Below are 21,310 nucleotides of genomic sequence, written 5' to 3'. Positions count from 1 at the left end.
CCTGGAGGACCCGCTGCTTGCCTGTATCCCCAAATTGGCAGCGCCCTTATTTTGCCAATTTGTAGTTGTAAGTAGAAAAACCTCCAGAGACCGAGGGTGAGATGCGTTTATTTCACAAATGTATCTGAGCACCTAAGGGGCAGCTGCAAGGGCATCAGAATCTTGTGAATCTCAGGCTTCGCTGAGGGTGTCCTTTGAGCCTTGCCGGGACCAGCCCTCTCTGATGGTGTAAAGGCTTCCAGGTTGCCTGGCTGCCCCTCTCTCAGCAGGAATGGGCTCTGGGAGGAAGCCCCTCAACATCCCTGGGCAACCACGAAGAGAGGCGTGCCTCCCTGCCAGCCCCTGGTTCCACAGGAACATGTGCCCAGAGGGGCTGTACCGGGGTCTGGGCTGAGGGAGGGTCATGCGGGCCAAGCAGGAGGACGTGTCCTCCTGGCGCTGAGAGCCCAGGTCTGTAACCCACTGAACATCTCAGCAAGGCTCGGGAGAGGCTCTCGACTGGTTAGTTCCAAATCACAGGCCACCCACCTAGGTTGGAGGGGGCTAGTCTGGGGGTAATTTCCCCCCATGCAGGAGGTCGAATCACTTTCAGGGCAGACCGGTCTCCAGGTAGCTCCCACCTTCAGCAGCAGCTCTTCCTCGTCTGGAGACTTGGGTAGCATGCAGAGAGAGATCACATGTTTTGTGTGAGGACAAGCCAGGTGGCATCTGAGGGCCCCGTGAGCTGTGGCCCTGATTGGAATGATCAGAAACACCTGACCTAGAGTGAGGCCTCCCCACCTGAAACCATGGCCTCGGGCTGCTGGGCTGTAGGAGAACCAGTGAAGGTCCTGGTGTCTCTGCACTCTCTGGGATTCCATGTCCTCCCAGCCACCACGCTGGTCACAGCGAGGGGCACATGGGGGTTCACTTTGCCACTCAGCCGTCTGCGTGGTTCCCACGCCCCGTGTAGGCAAGGCAGTGTCCCCCTGACTGACGTGGTCCAGAGGGGTGACGGAGGAGAAGCAGCGTCCTGCTCTGGCCCTCATGCCCTACCCTGTCCAAGCCAACCGTGGATCTTATTTGCTTGTCTCCCCTCCCTGCTGACCCTCTTTCCTCCTCTTTCCTCCTCTTTCCTGTGTCTCCCTGCCGGGGCTTGCAGCTGGCAAACGCCTCTCCAGTTGGGGCCACTGGGGCAGAGGAAGGGAGCAGGAGATGGAAGATGAACCAAACCCTCTGCAAGGGACATTGTGGGCATCTGATGGGGTGATGCAGGCAGAAAGAATTGGGGGAGACTTCCAGAAGGTCTGGACATGGGCAGAAGGGTCAGGGAGCCAGGCCAGGATCCGCCAGGGGAGGCCAGGCCACTTTGGAGTGGGGGGTAGACGAGCCCTGCTTCAGCCCCGGCGCCCGCTCTGACTGGTTTCTTCTCCATTTTGATCCAGGGCCTGAACAGCATGTTCGAGGTGTACCTGGTGGGGAACAACTCTCACCACTTCATCATCTCCCCCACCTCCGTCCAAGGGAAGGCGGACATTCGCATCCGGGTGGCCATCCCCCTGGACTATGAGACTGTGGACCGTTACGACTTCGACGTAAGGCCTGCTCACCCTCTCCTTGGCCGGGTGCAGGATTTCAGGGGAGGGAGGGGGGTGGCACCGTCCCCTTAAATCCCCCCTTCCACCTCTTCCCATTCTTCCCTCGTGGATATGACCCAGAGAAGCCCACTGAGCTATGGCAGGGGCTAGGCTGGGCCTCCTCTTTTCCAGGAGGACGAGGAAATGTCCAAGAATTGAGTGGAATTTCATTAGGTACCGTCAGAGCCTCAGAAGCCCATCAGGAGCCTCTACTGCCCAGCATCAGCCAGCACGGCCCCCGTTAGCCCCTTCCTCCCCAGCAGATTCTGTGGCCAGCCTAACCCTATGAGTACTGAAGGAGGGATTCACAGTAGCCTACATCTGGGATGGGCAATGACTCAGACTGGTGCTCTGGGTTGGAATGGGCAGAGGCCCCGGGGGGACTTACGGGAACGAGGGCTCCAGCAGCATGTGAGAGCTCACCTGGTCCCTGCTCTACGCATCCAGCTCTTTGCCAATGAGAGTGTGCCTGACCACGTGGGCTATGCCAAGGTGAAGATCACCCTCATCAACGAGAATGACAACCGGCCCATCTTCAGCCAGCCACTGTACAACGTCAGCCTATACGAGAATGTCACCGTGGGGACCTCTGTGCTGACAGTCCTGGTGAGTCCCCGCTGTCCTGCAGGGCAGCTGAGCTCTGGGGTGGACCATCAGGAGGCTTCCAGAGGGATCCAGGGAGTCTGAGCAGTCAGGGAACGGGGTGCCCCAAGCCCTCAGAGGCTGTGATGTTAGTATACTGGGGCATCTGGACTCTTCATGATGGGCTTCCTTGGCCAGGGCAGCACTGTGGAGAAGGGACCAACCTGGGGAAGAATGAGGTTGGGCCCAGGATACTTTGGTTTTCTGCCTTGTCCCTGAGAGATACTGAGCCTGGATGGGCCAGGAGCCCTGGACCTGCCCTCTAATGGGGACAAGTGCCAACCATCTCTCAGGAAGGTGATCCTCTCTCTCTGAGCACAGACGCCGGGGAAGAAAGGGCTCCTTGAAGATACATGGACATCGCCAGCTGTCTTTGGCTGGGACTTTGACAGGGGACTCCTGCCAGTGTCCATTTGTATCCGTTAGTACTCGTGGTCACAAGGGACAGAAACCCTTAAGTGGCTCAAGCCAAAAAGGATTGGCTCATGTAACTCAAAAGTGTAAGTGATTTCAGGCATGGCTGTATCCAGGCACTCAGCTGAGCAGGAGTCTGACTTCAGCACTGGGCTCTGCTTTTTTGTATTGGCAGAGAGGGACACCAGCACCCTTAGGCTCACTTCTCACCAATTTATCAGCCCCAGTGGGGGAAAACTATTCTTTTTCAGTAGTTCCAGCAGAAGTCCCAGGGCTGATTCTCATTGACCCAGCTTTTGGGCCACCCTGGAACCAATCATCATAATTCTGATATACCAGAGGTGGGTCATACTCCCCTAGTGGAACGGGGCATTGGGTCAACTCCATTCAAATTATATGGGCTAAAAATGGGACAGGATATTCTATAGCGGCTTCTAGTCTCAGAACAAAGAGGGTTGCTGAGCAGACCAAAGTGGTAGATGTGTGCTACGCAAGCTCAGGGGCTTGCCCATAGTAGGTGCTCAATAAACGTTACGGAGTTTACCTCGCTGCTGCCCCTCCCTGCCCACTGAGGCCCCCAGAGTCCTTCCACTTCTTGCTCCATTCTCACTCCAAGCACAGACTGCCCGCCGATCTCAGGCCCCTACTCCGTAGTGCGTTTACTCTACAGAAAGATGGTATGAAACTGTTTTGAGCCCCAGGCCCTTCCCATCTGACAGTTATTAATATTTCAAACAGATGTTTGGGTAGGCAGGCCATCAGATGTAAACAGTAAGTCTGCTGCGGCTGTTTTCCTCCCACCTGCTTCCCCAGCCCGTGGCTCTGCCAGCTTTCACCAAGTTGCTCATTGCAATCAGTCACCTGGTGCCTGAGGCCCCTTGGGCCCTCCTGCAGCCTCTAGGGGCCCAGCCACAGAGCAAGTGCCAGAGGTTCTGGCCTCTGGACCCAAAGAGAACCTCTTCGGCCCCCCAGCCACCTTCCACTGTCAGGATGAAGGACACCCAAGCAGCCTGTCCCCCACAGGGCCTGGAGCCACGTGGCAAAGAATTCGGATGTTAAGCCCAGGCTTGGCGGGTGGCTGGCGATTCCTTCGTGTCGTTCTTGCTGGGGATGGAGGGTCTCACTTTGCAGTCCCCAGTTCCTGTGGCCCTGGCAAGGGTTGAGGGGAGCCTAGGGTGGGGTGTGGGGGGGGTGAAGTGTGGAATGTCACACCTCTTCGTTGATGGCTGGCTGCAGGTGCCAAGGACGATGTGTGAAGCCCAATCCCATCTGGGGTTGGCGCTGGAGAGTAGCTTCTCGAGCTGGGTTTCCTCAAGCACTGGAGCAGTTCCTGGGCCTGCGTGGACCCCGGCCCGCTGCCTATGACCCCTTTTCCAGTCCCTCTCCCAATGTTTAGCAGATGTGTTCAGCCTCCTCTGTGGCTACCTGAGGGTCTCTGTCCAGGGCTGGCTCATCTGGGCAGCCTCTAGTTCCTCAGTGTGTCTGTCCACTCAGTGTGTCTAGTTCCTCGATTGTGTCTGCACAGTTGTGGAATTGTGCAGCTCTGAAGGGGCTGTTTGACCCAATAATAAGCTCTAGCAGCAGGGCTATGTGTCTGAAGGAGCTCAGGTCCTGAAGTGAAACAGTGGGCCCTGCATCTCTGCCTTCTCTGTGTGCTGGTCTAACTGTATTACCTCTAAGAATCTTCATTTCCCATCCGCAGAATGGGCATGAGTTCCCCCCACTACTCCCGCCACCACCAAGGGTGCTAGGTGTGAATGACAGATGTGAAAGCATCCCCTGGTGACCCCCACTCACCGTCATCTCCCAGTCTCCCCAAGGTACTTCCAGAGCTCCTAGCAGGGGGCAAGTTTCACGGCCACACCTGCCACACCCACTGCCCTGGCCTCTCCCACGCTGCCCTTCTCCACTCAGACCCAGGGTTAGCCCAGTCTCTCTACCTCCTTTGCTCCAGGAGGGGCTGAAATTATAGCTATCTGCTCAGGGACTGTGAAATTCCTTCTCCCTGACCTTTTCTGGGATGTTATTAAAACGTTTCATGGGCAGTTGTGTCAGAAAAAATAATTATGAAGAAAAGGAAGATGTTTCAGTTTGCACCGAAGGCCAGGGCAGAGCCTGCTGCAAGGGGCCTCCCCACCCCACCCCACGCCATGGCAGGGCCTCATCACCTGTCCTGGGGGAAGGCAGCAGTTCACCAGGGAGCTGGGAAAGCCGGAACAGGAGGGGGCCGTCGCCTGCAACCTGGGCATCCCAGCTGGGATGGCATCCCTTCTCACCTCCCTGCTCCCCAGACCTTCCTCAGCCCGGGTTTTGAGGCCCTTACAGCCCCCAGTTATAGACAAATGAGTTTGCACTGGTGGAGGGGAAAGAGCGGGGATGTAGCGGTCAAGGACTTGACCTTGAGCCCCAACTCTGAAGGGTGACCGCATAGGGGAGGGGTGCGTAGGGGCACATTTACCCGCGTATGTTTGCTTGTGGTGTGTGTGTGTGTGTTTGCGTGCACGCACACAGGCATGCCCTTGTGTCTGTGCCTTTATGTGTGTGTGCAACTACATGCACTCAGATACGCGTATATAACACGTGCGCATGTGTGTGCGTGTGCAGCTTCCTGTATGATGCTGGTGGCTCCCCATCCTCTAGGTTGTATGGTTTCTTTCCCTCTCATATCCCCAGGCTGCTCTGATTCTCTCCTTCCAATCCTGCCTCCTGACCTGATAATAGGGTTTTGGTGGGAAGGCTGTGGGGTAACTTCCTAGGATTCTGCTGGGCTTCGGGCAGCCCTGTAGCCTGGCCGATGGCTACCTGGGGCCTGGTGGGGTTTGTGGGTGCTGCTGGACAGGAGGAGAGCAATCTGAACGTTCAACAAATGTTTTTTTGAATACCCACCACTGTGTCAGGCACATGGCCCTGAGGATACAATGGTGATGTGAGTCTTGCCCTTATGAAGTTTATAGTCTCTTGGGAAAGCCTGATGTTAGTACTAAGAAGTGAATCTTTACATTAAGCGTTACTTGCTGTGATGGAGAGATCAGGGAGCTATGAAAACCGGTAACAGGGCATCTGACCTTGACTGGGGTCAGGGAAGCCTTCCCTGAGGAAGTGGCGATTGAGTAGGCATTAACAGGTAAGCGAATGGAGAGAAGCACATTGGAGAAAGAGGGAATGGCATGTGCAAAGGCCCTGTGACTGGAATGCAGTGGTGGGGGTGTGATGTGCAAGGAAGTGGAGTGCTGCTCTGAGGCGGCGGGGGTTGGGGGTGGGTTCAACTGTCTCTCCTGAATTGCGCCCACCCCAAACATAACCACTGGGCTGCTGTTCTGATAGTGGAAAAGTCTTGTATCGGCCCGTCCACATTCTCTTACCTATTCCATCCTGGTGGCCCATGGCCAGCATTTGGGCAACAGCTGGCAGAAGCTGTTCCTGGGATGTGCAAGGAGCCAGCCTGGCCTCCTGCAGTATGGAGCTCATGTCCCCAGATTTATTAGCTCCATGTCCCCTGGGCAGTGAGAGAGGGACACAGGAGTAGCAGCCAGGAGGGCAGGTCTTCCCGCCCTCCAAGAGGCCTTCCCTCCCTGCTCCAGGGGCGTGGGGCACAGCAAGGATGGGCAGAAGATGGAGTGCCGGCCAAGACAGGATTCTTCCCCAGGCAGGAATCAAAGGAAGCAGGAGAGGTACACAAGAGCCCTGATGGGGCAGGTGCAGGGCCCAGGACCAGCTCAGTTTGCTCAGCCCAGGGATGGGCTGCCTCAACTCCAGGCAGACAGAGTGGCCTGTGGGGGCTGAAAGGCATGGCTCCTCCCTCTCCTCCGTGCCCCTCTTCCCAGCCAGTCCTTGGGAGGCTGGTACCATCTTGGGCAGGGCCCTGAATCCCGTTCTGTTGTGGACCGGTCACTCCTCCTCCGGGACTTGGTTTTCTTCCCATCACGTGAGGAAAATAGTGCCTGCCCAGCCTGCATTGGCTGGGCTGTTGGGAGGCTCCAGTGCGGTGATGTGGATGTAAATAGGTTACAGGATTACAGACCTAAGCTGTGGTCCTTATTATCTTCAGCCTTAAAGGGCCCCATCTGGCTGCCCTTCAGCCTGTGTGTAAGCCCAGCTCTTCGAGGTGGGCCTCTTTCCTCCTCTGTTACCTGGGGAGGTACCCTGACGGGATCCTACCTGAGAGGGTTGACGTGAGAGTTCAGTGGAATGGTTGGTTGAAGGCACTCGGTGCCGAGCCTGGCCGGGGACACTCAGAAAATGTCAGCAAGTCATGCCAGCCTCCAGCCTGAGCTTTGATGTAGCCAGGACTCGCTCGGAGTCGTGTAAGCTGAGCGTCCCTGAGCCTCTGGGGCCCCATCGTCCTCATTATAAAGCTAGATGGTTGGGCCGATGCTGCTTCAGCGCCTTCTGGCTCCACGCGGCTTAATTCCAGTGCACTATGCCCAAGAGGAAAAGTTGATTTTTGCTGTTTAGTTTCACTCCTGGCAACATAAACATGCTTCCTGTCCTTTGAGGGTCTAGAGCTCCCTTGCCTGCCCTGCCCTCCCTCTCCCAGCCCCCATCTGGAAGTTTGGTGAAGGTTCCAAGGTGGTCACTTCCCTGCTCCTGGAGCTCACTAGCTGTTCCTGGTCGTCCAGCCTGGCCTCCCTCCCCAGGGGCATCAACAGAGGCAGCCGTGCTCCTGCTGGTCCCCTTCACTCCCTCCTCCCCTGCCCGCTGACACCAAAGGCAAAGGTGTGTGTGATGTCACTGCCCCAGGCTGACGCTGGTGAAGGCCAGCCTCAGTCCTGGAAGAACCGAAATGCAGCGTGCCTCTTCCATCAGCTGTCAGGCTGCGAGGCCTCTTCCCCAGCCCTGAGAGCCTGCAGGCTCAGGGCACACCGCCCACCCGCCTCCCCTCCGTGTTGCTGAATGCAAGGAATGTAACACGGACCTCACCCCGGTGCTGGGAACTCGATGGCCCAGCCAGGTGGTCTGGGAAGGCCAGTCCCCTGCCTCGGCCTCAGGTGGTGCTCCCTGGTCCCTCCGGCCCCTTGCAGAAGGACTTGCTGCTCTACAAGTGGGTGGACACCTCCCAGCTGCTTCAGCACCTGCAGGAGGGAACTTTAGGAGCAAAGCTTTGAAACCAGGGAGACTCAGGTTGAAATTCTGCCCCTACCTTTGCTGTCTCTGTGACCCTGGACAGATGCCTGGCTGTGTCTGATCCCAAGTCCCCAAAGTTTGCTGTGGGGATGATAGTAATTATATCTATCCCATGATTAAAAGAGATGTATTTTAGACCGCTCACACCCAGAAAGCGCTGGGTGACCGACAGCTGTGCTCGCTAGTGCTGTTGTTGTTTTTCTTCTCCACCATCATATCTGGGGGTCAGTGGAGCTTCAGAGAACACTGGCTCTTAAACCTAGGTCTCTGGGTACTCAGGCCCCAGCGTCAAGAAGCAGAAGAGAGAGGTTAAATGAGGATGCGGCCGGAGGGCTAAGACTCAGAGGAGGCAGGCAGCAGGTGCGACAGGAGGACTGGCTTCATGCATGTGCGGCCTGGGCATTTGCGTGGGAAGCTGGAAGTAGGAGGGCCTCACCCTGGGTTTGATGCTCTACTGTTGCCGTCTTGAGATTCTTAATTTTTGAACAAGGGGCGCTGCATGTTCATTTTGCACTGGAAAATTATGCAGATTATGTAGCCTTTCCTGGCTATAGGAGCTCCGTAATTCTGTGCCCAAAGGAGCTCTGTGGTTGTCCGTTGTTTTCGTCTATTCCCACATTCCATCGGCACTGGCTCAGTAATCGCTTGCCTTGTGCCACGCTCCAAGCAAGGGCCCACCGAGCTTGTTTCGGTTCCAAACGCTGCGTGAGAAACCATCCCACACTTAGCGGCATAAAGCAACAACCATTTTGTTATATTCGTGGATCGGGTGGGTCAGGAGTATGGAAAAGGGCCCAGCGGGGGAGCCCTTCTCTGCTCCAAGTCTGGGGGTGACTCTAGCCACTGGTGGCTCCTCCCTCTGTCTGGCGCCTGGGCTGCTCTGGCTGAAGGACTGGCTCAGCCCGACACTGTGTTCTGAGCCCCTGCTTGTGGCCTCTCCACATGGTACAGGCATCTCAGACATAGCTTGTAGAGAGAGCTCCTCAGAGGAAGCCTCTGGGAAACGGGTGTCCCAAGAGAACCAGGCAGAAGCTGCGTGGCCTTTTGTGATCTAGCCTAGAGGTCACGCTGCATTTCCGCTGAGTGCTGTCGGTTACAGTGAGTCACCGAGGCAGGTTCACGTTTAAGAAGAGGGGCTATAGACCCTCCCCAGCTCTCAATGCTCCTTTCCTGAGATGCCGCACATGAGCGTGGCGCCGGGAGACAGCGGATTCCCGCTCCTCCTGGGTGTTGTGCAAATATAAGCAGAAGAACAGAAGGGGGGAACCCTTCAGACCCCGTTATCAGCCTGGAAGTGTTCTCTGCCAGTAGTGGGAAGAGGGGAGAGAAAAGAGTAATCCCAGGCGCTCCCTGGCCGGTAAGCTCCAGCGCCCTGGGCCTGGGTTGGCAGTCAAGGTCCCCACACCCTGGCCCCGAGCCGCCTTCCAGCCGTCTGCCCGCTACGCCTCTCACACCCCTTCTCTCCTGCCTGACCAGAGTCCCCGGCTTCCCTGCACACCCTCTGCACTTCCTCACACTCCTCCCCCACCTAGCTCTCCCTCCCTCCCATCTGAGACCATCAAAAGCCCGCTGACCCTCAGAGCCAGCCCAGTTGGCAGCCTCCCCATAAGAAGCCATCTCCCTCTGGTAACGGGCACGTGCCCACCTCCCCCGAGGCCCTCCCCCCCTCTCCAGCGCCCCTGCGTGCCTGCACCTCGCTTTCCCTGGCTGCTCTCACCACTCCTGTTGGGGCAGCAGGGCTCATGTCCTCTTCTCCCCACTCCACAGAGAACCTCCTGAAGGCAGGTTCTCTCTGCCTGGGTGCCCCCATCCCTGGGCTGTGTGGCACAGAGGAGGTTTCACTCCTGTGGTCTGGAGTGTCTAGGGCATCTTCCTCAAAGGAGGGATAGAGGCAGAGGTCTCATGGGGAAACTGAGGCATGGAAAGGGTAAATTATACACCCAAGTTCACCCAGAGAGTCAAGGGCAGAGATGTTTGTCTGGATCCAAAGCCTCGTACCCCCATGTTTCACTGTGTGAGCCAGGCTCCTGAGCACCCGCTCTGGCGATGGGCACAGGGGGAAGGCTGCTGGGCAGGGAGCCCCGAGGCCTGGGCTCTAGATCACTGACTCGCTCTGTGACCCTGTGCCAGTCTCATTCCATCTCTGGACCTTGGCTTCCTGCTCAGTCCAAGGAGAGGGCAAACTGGATGCCCTCTGATTATCCTTCCTAGGTCAGGGGAGGTCTGGGGATGCAGACCCCAGGCCAGGAACAAAGGCAAGCGTCCGGAAGGTGCAGTGGCCACCAGATTCCAGGATCCCTGCGGCCTCCTAGCCCTGATCAGGGCATGTGATTGCAAGGTCAAGGCTGAGATGTGCCCAGGCTTCAGCCTGCCTCTGCAGACAGGTGTGCAGGAGCTGACCTTGCTGCCTTGGCTACTGCTGGCAGGGCCGGGTGCCCCGTGAGCCCCTGTGTCTCCCCTACAGAAGCCTCCCCTCTGCCCCTCCCAGGACTCTGCACTCTCTGGGGGAAAGGGGGCTCCCAGATGCAACCACCATACTCCTTCATTCCGTGACTGTTTATCGAGGGCTTGGAATGATGGCAGTGAACAAGACAGACAAACATCTGTGTATGTACCAGGGGTGGAGACAGATATAAGGAATAAGGAAATACAGAGCATGTCAGAAGGGGATGCATGCCTTGGGGGAAAGTATAGCTGGGGGCGGTAAGGGAGGAGTGCTGGGGGTGGCATTGTTACTGTCTTCTACTAGGTGGTCAAGGAAGGCGGGCCTCTCACAGAAGGTGACCTTAGACAGAGCCCTGAAGGAAGGCAGGGGAGTCTGAGTTGGGGATTCTGCAAAGAGCTGCCCCAGGCTGAGGGAGCTGCAGGTGAGAGGCTTCAGACAAGAGCCTGGTGGTGGGTGGATATGCAGAGAGGAAGAGGGAGGACCAGAGGAGGTCAGGACGTGACTGTGCTGAAGGGGAACCAGATGGATCACGGAGGATGCTGTGTGGAGAGTAGGCCAGCGGGAGGGGCCGAGGACGCCCAGGTGGAAGCGGGGCGACTAGGTGAGAGACGATGGCCCCAACCACCCAGGTGACAGTGGAGGTGGGGAGAGCTCTCCTAGCCTGTGCTCAGGTCTGAACAGCGGCTCCACCATTCTCCTCCCCATACCCAGCAAGGCACACCCATCTTCCTCCCCACCTGACTGCCAGGTGTGCCCTGTACCTTCACAAACACTGAGGTGGGTGGACAGCCCCGGGTTGGAGTTCTGCCTCAGCTTCTCACCAGCAGGTTGGCTTTGGGCAGGTTATTCACTGTCCCTGAGTTTCGGTTTCCTCCTGTATAAAATGGGCAGAGTGATTCCATCTCAGCAACGTTGTAGGGTGACGCGTGGAAAGATAGTCGTCTGGAGCCTGCGCACAGCAGATGCTCTGGTTGCGGTCCCAGCCCCTGCTGCAGGCCAAGTGTCCAGTGTTATCCGTGCTGCTCTGCAACAGTGTCCTCTCCCTGTTTCTGATAGTATTGCTTCAGCTCGATTCTGTCACTGTGTAAAGCTGGTGACAGAAATTGCCAACGTGAATTATTAGCAAGTTTAGGAGATAATAGCACCCAATGGGCAGGCCCCATCCAGACACTTTAGCAAAACCCAACAGAGGTGGGCAGGTCAACACAGGAAAGAGTGGAAGCAGGGCTCCTGGCAACTGGGTCCCCTCAGCTGTTCTTCCCCTTCCTCCTGCCTCTCTACCTCTGCTGTCTTTCCTCACCCCCTCCTGATACCCCTCACCACAGGCATCTTAATTGATCTCATTGTTCTCCAATCCCTAGAGACCTGAGACTCCAGCTTAACAGAACAAAATCTCTTCCAATTTCCCCACCTTTTAAAAGAAAATTGAATTCTTTATCTGCAGCCTGGGGAAGGGAAGAGAGAGGCTAGAGACACACACTCGCGCGCACATGCGCGCGCACACACAGCACACGTAAATAGTAGTCACCCTAGCCCTGCTCCCAAGCTGGCCTGGAAGGCCTTTGTGGACACACCGTCCCCCATTTGGGGCCCCTTGAATCTGCTCTCTGGTTCGTCTCGTCAGAGGGGCCAGGCACCGGGAGGAAGCTGAGCTGGTTGATGGTGATTGACCGGTCAAGTTCCTCTGTCTGTCAGGCCTCAGTGCTCCTCGGATGTGTTTATCTCTTTAATCTAAATATCAATCCGTAAAACCAAAATGGGATGGAATTAGAGGTAGGACAGGTGCTAAGGAGAGAGAGGGAGAACAGAGCTGCCCACTGCCACCCTGGGCTTCTGGAAGGACCTCGGCGGGGCCTGTGGGTTGGAGGCCGCAGGGGGCCGCCTGAGACTGGCTAGAGCCTGGGTCAGAATGGAGAGCGGGGCTCCCCCAGCTCTGCCCCTGAAGTGGATTGTCCCAGACTTTGTCACGGTCCAACAGTTTCCCTCCATTTAGTCGCTCGACTACTGGATTTTTGGCAAATTGATCTAAACCCTCGTTTCCTGTCAAGCCTTTGATGCCTCCCTCACTGGCGCCTCCAGAATCCCCCATCCTTGACAGCAGCGGATCTGTCTGCTACTGACCTTTGCCCCTTTGCAAAAAAAGACCGGAAGGATGCTGTTGTTTATCATCATAGGCCTGGTGAGCGGGTGATGTGAGCTTAGTAAATGGCAGGTACTTTACAGAATGTTACTTACCTCTTCTGTACCCATGGTGCAGAAGAAAGAAACGGAGGCCCAGAGTGGTAAGTAACCTGTCTGGGGCCAGGAACAGCGAGTGACCAAGCCAGGATTCCAACCTGGGTCTGCCTGATTCCAAAGCCCCTGGGTCCCCCTCCCGTTTGCTAGTCACCACCAGGCGCCCATTCCCACGCTGGGCTCCAGCCTATTATTGGAATCAGCTGCCTCCAGGGTCCAGGGAGATGGGCCCAGCGCTGGCCTCAGAGGCTGGAGTCACCCCGTCACTGGGTGACCTTGAGCAGGTGCCCGGCTCCCAGGCCCTGGTGTCCTCATCTGTAAAATGAAGGGATTGTGCTGGCTACCCTCTAAGGCCCCCTGTGCCAACAACGTGTGACCACCGGCCCCCGACAGCCCCTCCTGCCCTGAGAGCTGTGACTCCCTGCCCTCTGCGCCTGTCGGAGTCCCCCTTCAGTAGGGCTGCTGCTGATTGCTCCTCTCAGGCAGTTGCTCAGAGGACATGAGAGGGAAGAAAATATACCCCCGGGTGAGGGGACAGTGGCTAGCTTTAAGCGTGGCCAGGGCCAGAATGAGTTCATCAGTGCAGTAAAGCCAATGGCTGTACAAAGTCCACCTGTGCCTTGTGCCAGGAGGGTCAGGAGCCCTGGGATCAGCCGACAGGGGTGGGGCCCAGGCCTGAGAGTTTGTCCTGGGAGCAGGTGGGAGAAAGGCTGAGGGAGCAGGGAGAGGGACCCGCAGAGGTTTAGGGAGAAGTTGAGCAGGGCCTGTGGGTTTGGGTTGGCTTAATCTTGCTGCATAATTCTTGTCAGAGGGGATGACACCTGTGGTTCCTGTCACCTTGTTTCCCTACTGGCTCAAAGTCCCGTATGCCCATTGGTTTGGTTAGTATTTTTCAAACTTTTTCTTACCATGGTCCGTAATAAAAACCACATTTAACTTCATGACCCAGAATACACACTCAAACACACACATCCACGTGTAGAACAAAACAGTACTTCCCTACTAAGTGTGATAATACACTCTAGTTGTATTTTATTCTGCTAGGTTTCATTTTTTTATGAGAACCTTGAAGATCTATCTTAGCAACTTTCAAATATACAATAAATTATCACTAACTATAGTCACCATGCTGTACGTTACATCCCCAGGACTTATTTTATAATAAGTCTGTACCATTTGATCTCCTTCACTCATTTCGCCCACCCCCACCCCTGCCTTTGGCAACCAACAATTTGTTCTCTGTAGCTATGAGCTCAGTTTGGGTGGTGGTGTTTGTTTAAATTCTATATATAAGTAAGAGCATATGATATTTGTCTTTCTCTGTCTGACTTATTCCACTCAGCATAATGCCCTCAAGGATGTCCATCCATGTTGTCACAAATGGCAAGGTTTCCTTTTTTATGCCTGAGTAATATTCCGTTGTATGTATGTGTACTGCATCTTCTTTATGCATTCTCCATCAATGAACACTTAGGTGGTTTCCATATCTGGGCTATTGTGTAAAAAAAAAAAAAAAAAAGTGTTGCCATCAACATGGGAGTTCAGATGTCTTTTCAAGTTAGTGTTTTCATTTTCTTCAGATAAATATCCAGAAATGGAATTGCTGGATCATATGGTATCTCTGTTTTTAATTTTTGAGGAATCTCTATACTGTCTTCCACAGTGGCTGCACCAATTTACATACCCACCAACAGTGCACGAGGGTTCTCTATCCACATTCTCATCAACACTTGTTATTTGTTATCTTTCTGATAATAGCCATTCTAATAGGTATGAGGTGATATCTCATTGTGGTTTTGATTTTCATTGCCCTGATGATTAGTAACGTTGAACACCTTTTCAAGTACCTGTTGGCCATCTGTACATCATCATTGGAAAAATTCCTATTCAGATCCTCTGCCCTTTTTTAAAATATTTATTTATTTATTTATTTGGTTGTACCAGATCTTAGTTGTGGCTCACCTGCTCCTTAGTTGCGGGCAGGTGGGCTCCTTAGTTGTGGCATGCGTGTGGGATCTAGTTCCCTGACCAGGGATCAAACCCAGGCCCCCTGCATTGGGAGCGTGGAATCTTAACCACTGTGCCACCAGGGAAATCCCCCTCTGCCCATTTTTTAATCAGATTGGGTTTTTGCTAGTGAGTTGTATGTGTTCTATAGACATGGATATGAAACACTTATCAGATATGTGATTTGCAAATATGTTCCCCCATTCAGTAGGTTATCTTTTCGTCTTGTTTGTTTCTTTTGAAGTTTGGAAGCTTTTTAGTTTGATGTACTCCATCTGTTTATTTTTTAATTTGTTGCTTTCCCTTTAAATGTCAAATCCAAAAAAATCATCACCAAGACTGATGTCAAAGAGCTTCCCACCTGAGGGCTTCCCTGGTGGCGCAGTGGTTGAGAGTCCACTGCTGCTGGCGGGTTCGTGCCCCGGTCTGGGAAGATCCCATATGCCGCAGAGCGGCTGGGCCTGTGAGCCATGGCCCTGAGCCTGCGTGTCCGGAGCCTGTGCTCCGCAATGGGAGAGGCCACAACAGTGAGAGGCCTGCGTACTGCAAAAAATAAATAATTAATTAATTAAAAAAGAGCTTCCCACCTATGTTTTCTTATGGCTTGATGTCTTATAAGTCTCTCATCCATTTTGAGTTCATTTTTTTAAATTTTATTAGAGTATAGTTGATTTACAATGTTGTGTTAGTTTCAGGTGTACAGCAAAGTGATTGTTATGCATATATTCATTCTTTCTCAGATTCCATTCTCATATAGGTTATCACAGAATATTGAGTAGAGTTCCCTGTGCTATACAGTAGGTCCTTGTTGGTTATCTACCTTATATATAGTAGTGTGTATATGTTAATCCTAAACTCCTGATTTATCCCTCCCTGCCACATTTCCCCTTTGGTAACCATAAGTTTGTTTTCGATATCTGAAAGTCTGTTTCAGTTTTGTGAATAAGTTCATTTGCATCATTTTTAAAATGAGATTCCACATATAAGTGTTATCATGTGATATTTCCTTTCTGTGTCTGACTTACTTCACTTAGTATGATAATCTCTAGGTCCATCCATGTTTCCACATATGGCATTATTTTGTTCTTTTTTATGGCTGAGTAATATTCCATTGTATATATGTACCACATCTTCTTTAACCATTCCTCTGTTGATGGATATTTAGGTTGCTTCCATGTCTTGGCTATTGTAAATAGTGCTGCAATGAACATTGGTGTGCATGTATCCTTTTGAACTATGGTTTTCTCCAGATGTATGCCCAAGAATGGGATTGATGGATCATATGATAGTTCTATTTTTAGTTTTTAAAGGAATCCCCATACTGTTCTCCATAGTGGTTGTACCAATTTACATTCCCACCAGTAGTGTAGGAGGGTTCCCTTTTCTCCACACCCACTCCAGCATTTGTTTGTAGACTTTTTGATGATGGCCATTCTCACTGTTGTGAGGTGATATGTCGCTGTAGTTTTGATTTACAGTTCTCTGATAATTAGTGATGTTGAGCACCTTTTCATGTGCTTTTTGGACATCTGTATGTCTTCTTTGGAGAAATGTCTATATAGATCTTCTGCCCGTTTTTTGATTGGGTTGTTTGTTTTTTTGATATAGAGCTGTGTGAGCTGTTTGTATATTTTGGAGATTAATCCTTTGTCAGTTGCTTCATTTGCAATTATTTTCTCCCACTCTGTGGATTGTCTTTTCATTTTGTTTATGGTTTCATGTGCTGTGCAGAAGCTTTTAAGTTTAACTAGGTCCCATTTGTTTATTTTTGTTTTTATTTTTATTACTCTAAAAGGTAGATCAAAGAAGATATCGCTGCAATTTATGTCAAAGAGTGTTCTGCCTATGTTTTCCTCTAAGGGTTTTATAGTGTCCAGCCTTACATTTAGGTCTTTGATCCATTTTGAGTTTATTTTTGTATATGGTATTAGGGAATGTTTTAATTTCATTCTTTTACATGTAGCTTTCCAGTTTTCCCAGCACTGCTTACTGAAGATACTGTCCTTTCTCCATTGTGTTGTCTAGCCTCCCTTGTCATAGATTAATTGACCATAGGTGCGTGGGTTTATTTCTGGGCTTTCTATCCTTTTCTGTTTATCTATATTTCTGTCGTTGCACCAGTACCATACTGTTTTGATGACTGTAGCTTTGTAGTATAGTCTGAAGTCAGGGAGCCTGATTCCTCTAGCTCCGTTTTTTTCTTTCTCAGGATTGCTTTGGCTATTCAGGGTCTTTTGTGTCTCCATACAGAATTTTAAAACGTTTGATCTAGTTCTGTGAAAAAAAATGCCATTGGTAATTTGATACGGATTGCACTGAGTCTGTAGATTGCCTTGGGTAGTATAGTCATTTTGAAAATATTGATTCTTCCAATCCAAGAACGTGGTATATCTTTCTATCCGTTTGTGTCATCTTCAGTTTCTTTCATCAGCATTTTATAGTTTTTCAGAGTACAGGTCTTTTGTCTTCTTAGGTAGGTTTATTCCTAGGTATTTTATTCTTTTTGATGCCATGGGAAAAGGGATTCTTTCCTTAATTTCTCTTTCTGATCTTTCATTGTTAGTATATAGGAATGCAGGAGATTTCCGTGTATTAATTTTGTATCCTGGAAATTTACTGAATTCATTGATGAGTTCTAGTGGTTTTCTGGTAACATCTTTAGGATTTTCTATGTATAGTGTCATGTCATCTGCAAACAGTGGCCCTTCTTTTCCAATTTAGATTCTTTTTGTTTCTCCTCTGATTGCCATGGACTTCCAAAACTATGTTGAATAAAAGTGGCAACAGTGGACAACCTTGTCTTCTTCCTGATCTTAGAGGGAATGCTTTCAGCTTTTCACTGTTGAGAATGTTAGCTGTGGGTTTGTCATATATGGCCTTTATTATGTTGGGGTTTTGGGGTTTTTTTTTTTTTGCTTTTTCTGCGTTTATTGATATGATCATATATTAAGAGAATAAAAGGAAAAATTAACTTAGTTAATTTTTTAATGTTAAGTCAAACCTGCATACCTGGGATAAAACCTAGTATGTGATGTATTGTTGAATTTGATTTGCTATTATTTTATTAAGAATTTTGGAGTTTATATTCATGAAGGATATTGGTCTATAATCTTTTTTATGGTAATGTCTTTCTCAGGTTTTGGTATTACATTTATCCTTGTCTCATAAAACGAGTTTATTAGTAATCCCTTTGGTATGTTTTAAAAAGTTTGCATGAGTTGGGTCTTATTTCTTCTTGGATATTTTGATGGGATTCACTGGGGTTACCATCTGGTCCTGGAATTTTCTTTGGGGGAAGCTTTAGATTCATTTTCCTTAATAGATATAGGTGTATTCAGATTTTTTTGTTATTTTTCATGTGAATTTTGGGATTTGTCCTTTCATCTCAGTTGTTGAAATTTTTAGCATAAAGTTGTTCATAGCATTATTTTTATTATCCTCTAATGTCTGTGGGGTCTGTGTTGATAATCTCTTTTTCATTCCTCCTTTTGGGGTTTTCTCTTTTTCCTTGATTAGCTAGAAGTTTGTCATTTTTGTTTATAAGTTCAAAGAATCAACTTTTGGCTTTGTTAATTTTCTCTATTATTTATTTTCTATTTTATTGACTTTCCTCTTATTATAATTTATTTCTTTTTTACTTTGTTTTTTTTAGTTTCTTAAGATGGAATCTTAGGTCATTGATTTTAGATTTTTCTTCTAATATAAGTATTTAAAGTGCTGGATTTTCATCTAAGCATTCATAAGTTGTATCAAGAAAAATTGATATTCAGTACATTCTTTGTCATTTAGTTTAAAATTTTTTCATTTTATTCTTTATTGAAGTATAGTTGAATTACAATATTGTGTTAATTACTGCTGTACAAAGTGACTCAGTTATAGATATATTCATTTTTCATATTCTTTTCCATTATGGTTTATCACAGGATATTGAATACAGTACCCTGTGTTATACAATAGGACCTTGTTGTTTATCCATTCTGTATATACCAGTATGCATCTGCTAATCCCAAGCTCCCAATCCAACCGTCTCCCATCCCCCTCCCCCTCGGCAACCACCAGTCTATTCTCTATTCTCTTTCTGTTTCATAGATAGGTTCATTTGTGTCATCTTTCAGATTCCACATAAAAATGATATGTATTTGTCTTTCTCTTTCTGACTTGCTTCGCTTAGTATGATACTCTCTAGTTGCATCCGTGTTGCTGCAAATGGCATTATTTCATTTTTTATGGCTGAGTAATATTCCATTGTATATATGTACCACATCTTCTTTATCCATTCATCTGTCAGTGGGCATTTAGGTTGTTTCCATGTCTTGGCTATTGTGAACAGTGCTGCTATGAACATAGGGGTGCATGTATCTTTTTGAATTACAGTTTTGTCTGGATATAAGTATGGCCTTTATTGTGTTAAGGTAAGTTCCCTCTATGCCCACTTTCTGGAGAGTTTTTTTTAATCATAAATGGGTGTTAAATTTTATCAAAAGCTTTTTCTGCATCTACTGAGATGATCGTGTGTTTTTTATTCTTCAGTTTGTTAATGTGGTGTATCATACTGATTGATTTGAGTATACTGAAGAATCCTTGCATGCCTGGGATAAATCCCAGTTGATTATGGTGTATGATCCTTTTAGTGTACTGTTGGATTAGGTTTGCTAGTATTTCGTTGAGTTTTTTCTGTGTCTATGTTCATCAGTGATATTGGCCTGTAGTTTTCTTTTTTCATGATATCTTTGTCTGGTTTTCATATCAGGGTGATGGTGGCCTCATAGAATGAGCTTGGGAGTGTTCCTTCCTCTGCAGTTTTTTGGAAGAGTTTAAGAAGGCCATGTGTTAACTCTATGTTTGATAGAATTCGCCTGTGAAGTCATCTGGTCCTGGATTTTTGTTTGTTGGAAGTTTTTAAATCACAGTTTCAATTTCATTCCTTGTGATTGTCTGTTCATATTTTCTATTTCTTCCTGGTTCAGTCTTGGAAGGTTGTAGCTTTCTAAGAATTTGCCCATTTCTTCTAGGTTTTCCATTTCATTGGCATACAGTGGCCTGCAGTAGTCTTTTATGATCCTTTGTACTTCTGTGGTGTCCATTGTAACTTCTCCTTTTTCATTTCAAATTTTATTGATTTGAGCCCTCTCTTTTTTTTCTTGATGAGTCTGGCTAAATGTTTATCAATTTTGTTTATCTATTCAAAGAAACTTTTGAATAGCTTTTAGTTTCATTGATCTTTTCTATTGTTTTCTTTATCTCTATTTCATTTATTTCTGCTCTGATCTTTATGATTTCTTTCCTTCTACTAACTTTGGGTTTTCATTGTTCTTCTTTCTCCAGTTGCTTTAGCTGTAAGGTTAGGTTGTTTATTTGAGATCTGTCTTGTTTCCTGAGGTAAGATTGTCTTGCTACAAACTTCCCTCTTAGAACTGCTTTTGCTGTGTCCCAAGGTTTTGGATCATCGTGTTTTCGTTGTCAGTTGTCTCTAGGTATTTTTTGATTTCCTCTTTGAGTCCTTCAGTGATCCATTGGTTGTTTAGTAACTTATTGTTTAGCCTCCATGTGTTGTTTTTTATAGTTTTTTTTTTTTTTTTGTAGTTTATTTCTAATCTCATAGCATTGTGGTCTGAAAGGATGCTTGATATGATTTCAGTTTTCTTAAATTTACCAAGGCTTGATTTGTGGCCCAAGATGTGATCTATCCTGGAGAATGTTCCATGTGCACTTGAGAAGAAAGTGTATTCTGCTGCTTTGGGATAGAATCTTCTATAAATATCAGTTAAGTCCATCTGGTCTAATGTGTCATTTAAGGCCTGTGTTTCCTTATTGATTTTCTGTCTGGATGATCTGTCCATTGATGAAAGTGGGGTGTTAAAGTCTCCCATTTTTATTGTGTTACTACTGATTTCTCCTTTTATGGCTGTTAACATTTGCCTTATATATTGAGGTGCTCCTATGTTGGGTACATATATATTTCCAATTGTTATGTCTTCTTCTTGGATTGATCCCTCAATCATTATGTAGTGCCCTTCTTTGTCTCTTGTAATAGTCTTTATTTTAAAGTCTATTTTGTCTGATGTGAATATTACTCCTCCAGCTTTCTTGTGATTTCCATTTGCATGGTATACCTTTTTCCATTCCCTCACTTTCAGTCTGTATGTGTCCCTAGATCTAAAGTGGGTCTCTGGTAGACAGCATATATCCGGGTCTTGTTTTTATATCCATTCAGCCAGTCTATGTCTTCTGGTTGGAACATTTTATTTAAGGTAATTATTGATATATATGTTCTTATTGCCATTTTGTTAACTGTTTGGGATTTTTTTTTTTTTTTTTTGGTGCGGTACGCGGGCCTCTCACTGTTGTGGTCTCTCCCGTTGCGGAGCACAGGCTCCGGGTGCGCAGGCTCGGCGGCCAGGGCTCACGGGCCCAGCCATTCCGTGGCATGTGGTATCCTCCCAGACCAGGGCACAAACCCGCATCCCCTGCATCAGCAGGCGGACTCTCAACCACCGCGCCACCAGGGAAGCCCCCTGGATTTGTTTTTGAAGGTCTTTTTTTTCCCTTCCTCTTTTGTTCTTTTGTGATTTGATGTGTATCTTTAGTGTTGTTTGGATTGGTTTTTCTTTTGTGTGTGTGTAGATTTTTGGGGGGGATTGTAGATTTTTGGTTTGTGGTTCCCATGAGGTTTTGATATAACAGTCTATATATGTACAAGATTGTTTCAAGGTGCTGGTCTCTTAATTTACAGTGCATTTCCAATATCTTGTATTTGTACTCTCCTTTTCTCACAGTTGCTGGTTTTGATATCATATTTGTGTGTGTGTGATTTCTTACCTTTGCG

At 49.1% G+C, this 21,310-nt stretch overlaps 1 protein-coding gene across 1 annotated transcript in view; it reads left to right on the top strand.

The window, feature by feature from the left end:
• Positions 1-21,310, top strand: part of CDH23 (cadherin related 23) — a 450,353-nt gene that overhangs the window by 253,881 nt on the left and 175,162 nt on the right. Inside the window, exons 14-15 of the mRNA XM_027129962.1 lie at positions 1,425-1,574; positions 2,064-2,222. Coding sequence (XP_026985763.1) covers positions 1,425-1,574; positions 2,064-2,222 — 309 coding nt within the window. The remainder of the gene's footprint in view (positions 1-1,424; positions 1,575-2,063; positions 2,223-21,310) is intronic.

Source organism: Aethalodelphis obliquidens, unplaced genomic scaffold, assembly GCF_003676395.1.
Source record: "Aethalodelphis obliquidens isolate GAN/ISIS:26980383/991018 unplaced genomic scaffold, ASM367639v1 scaffold37, whole genome shotgun sequence".
Classification (NCBI taxonomy): domain Eukaryota; kingdom Metazoa; phylum Chordata; class Mammalia; order Artiodactyla; family Delphinidae; genus Aethalodelphis; species Aethalodelphis obliquidens.
The sequence above is the reverse complement of the archived record's forward strand: the minus strand, read 5'-3'. Positions and strand labels throughout refer to the sequence as shown.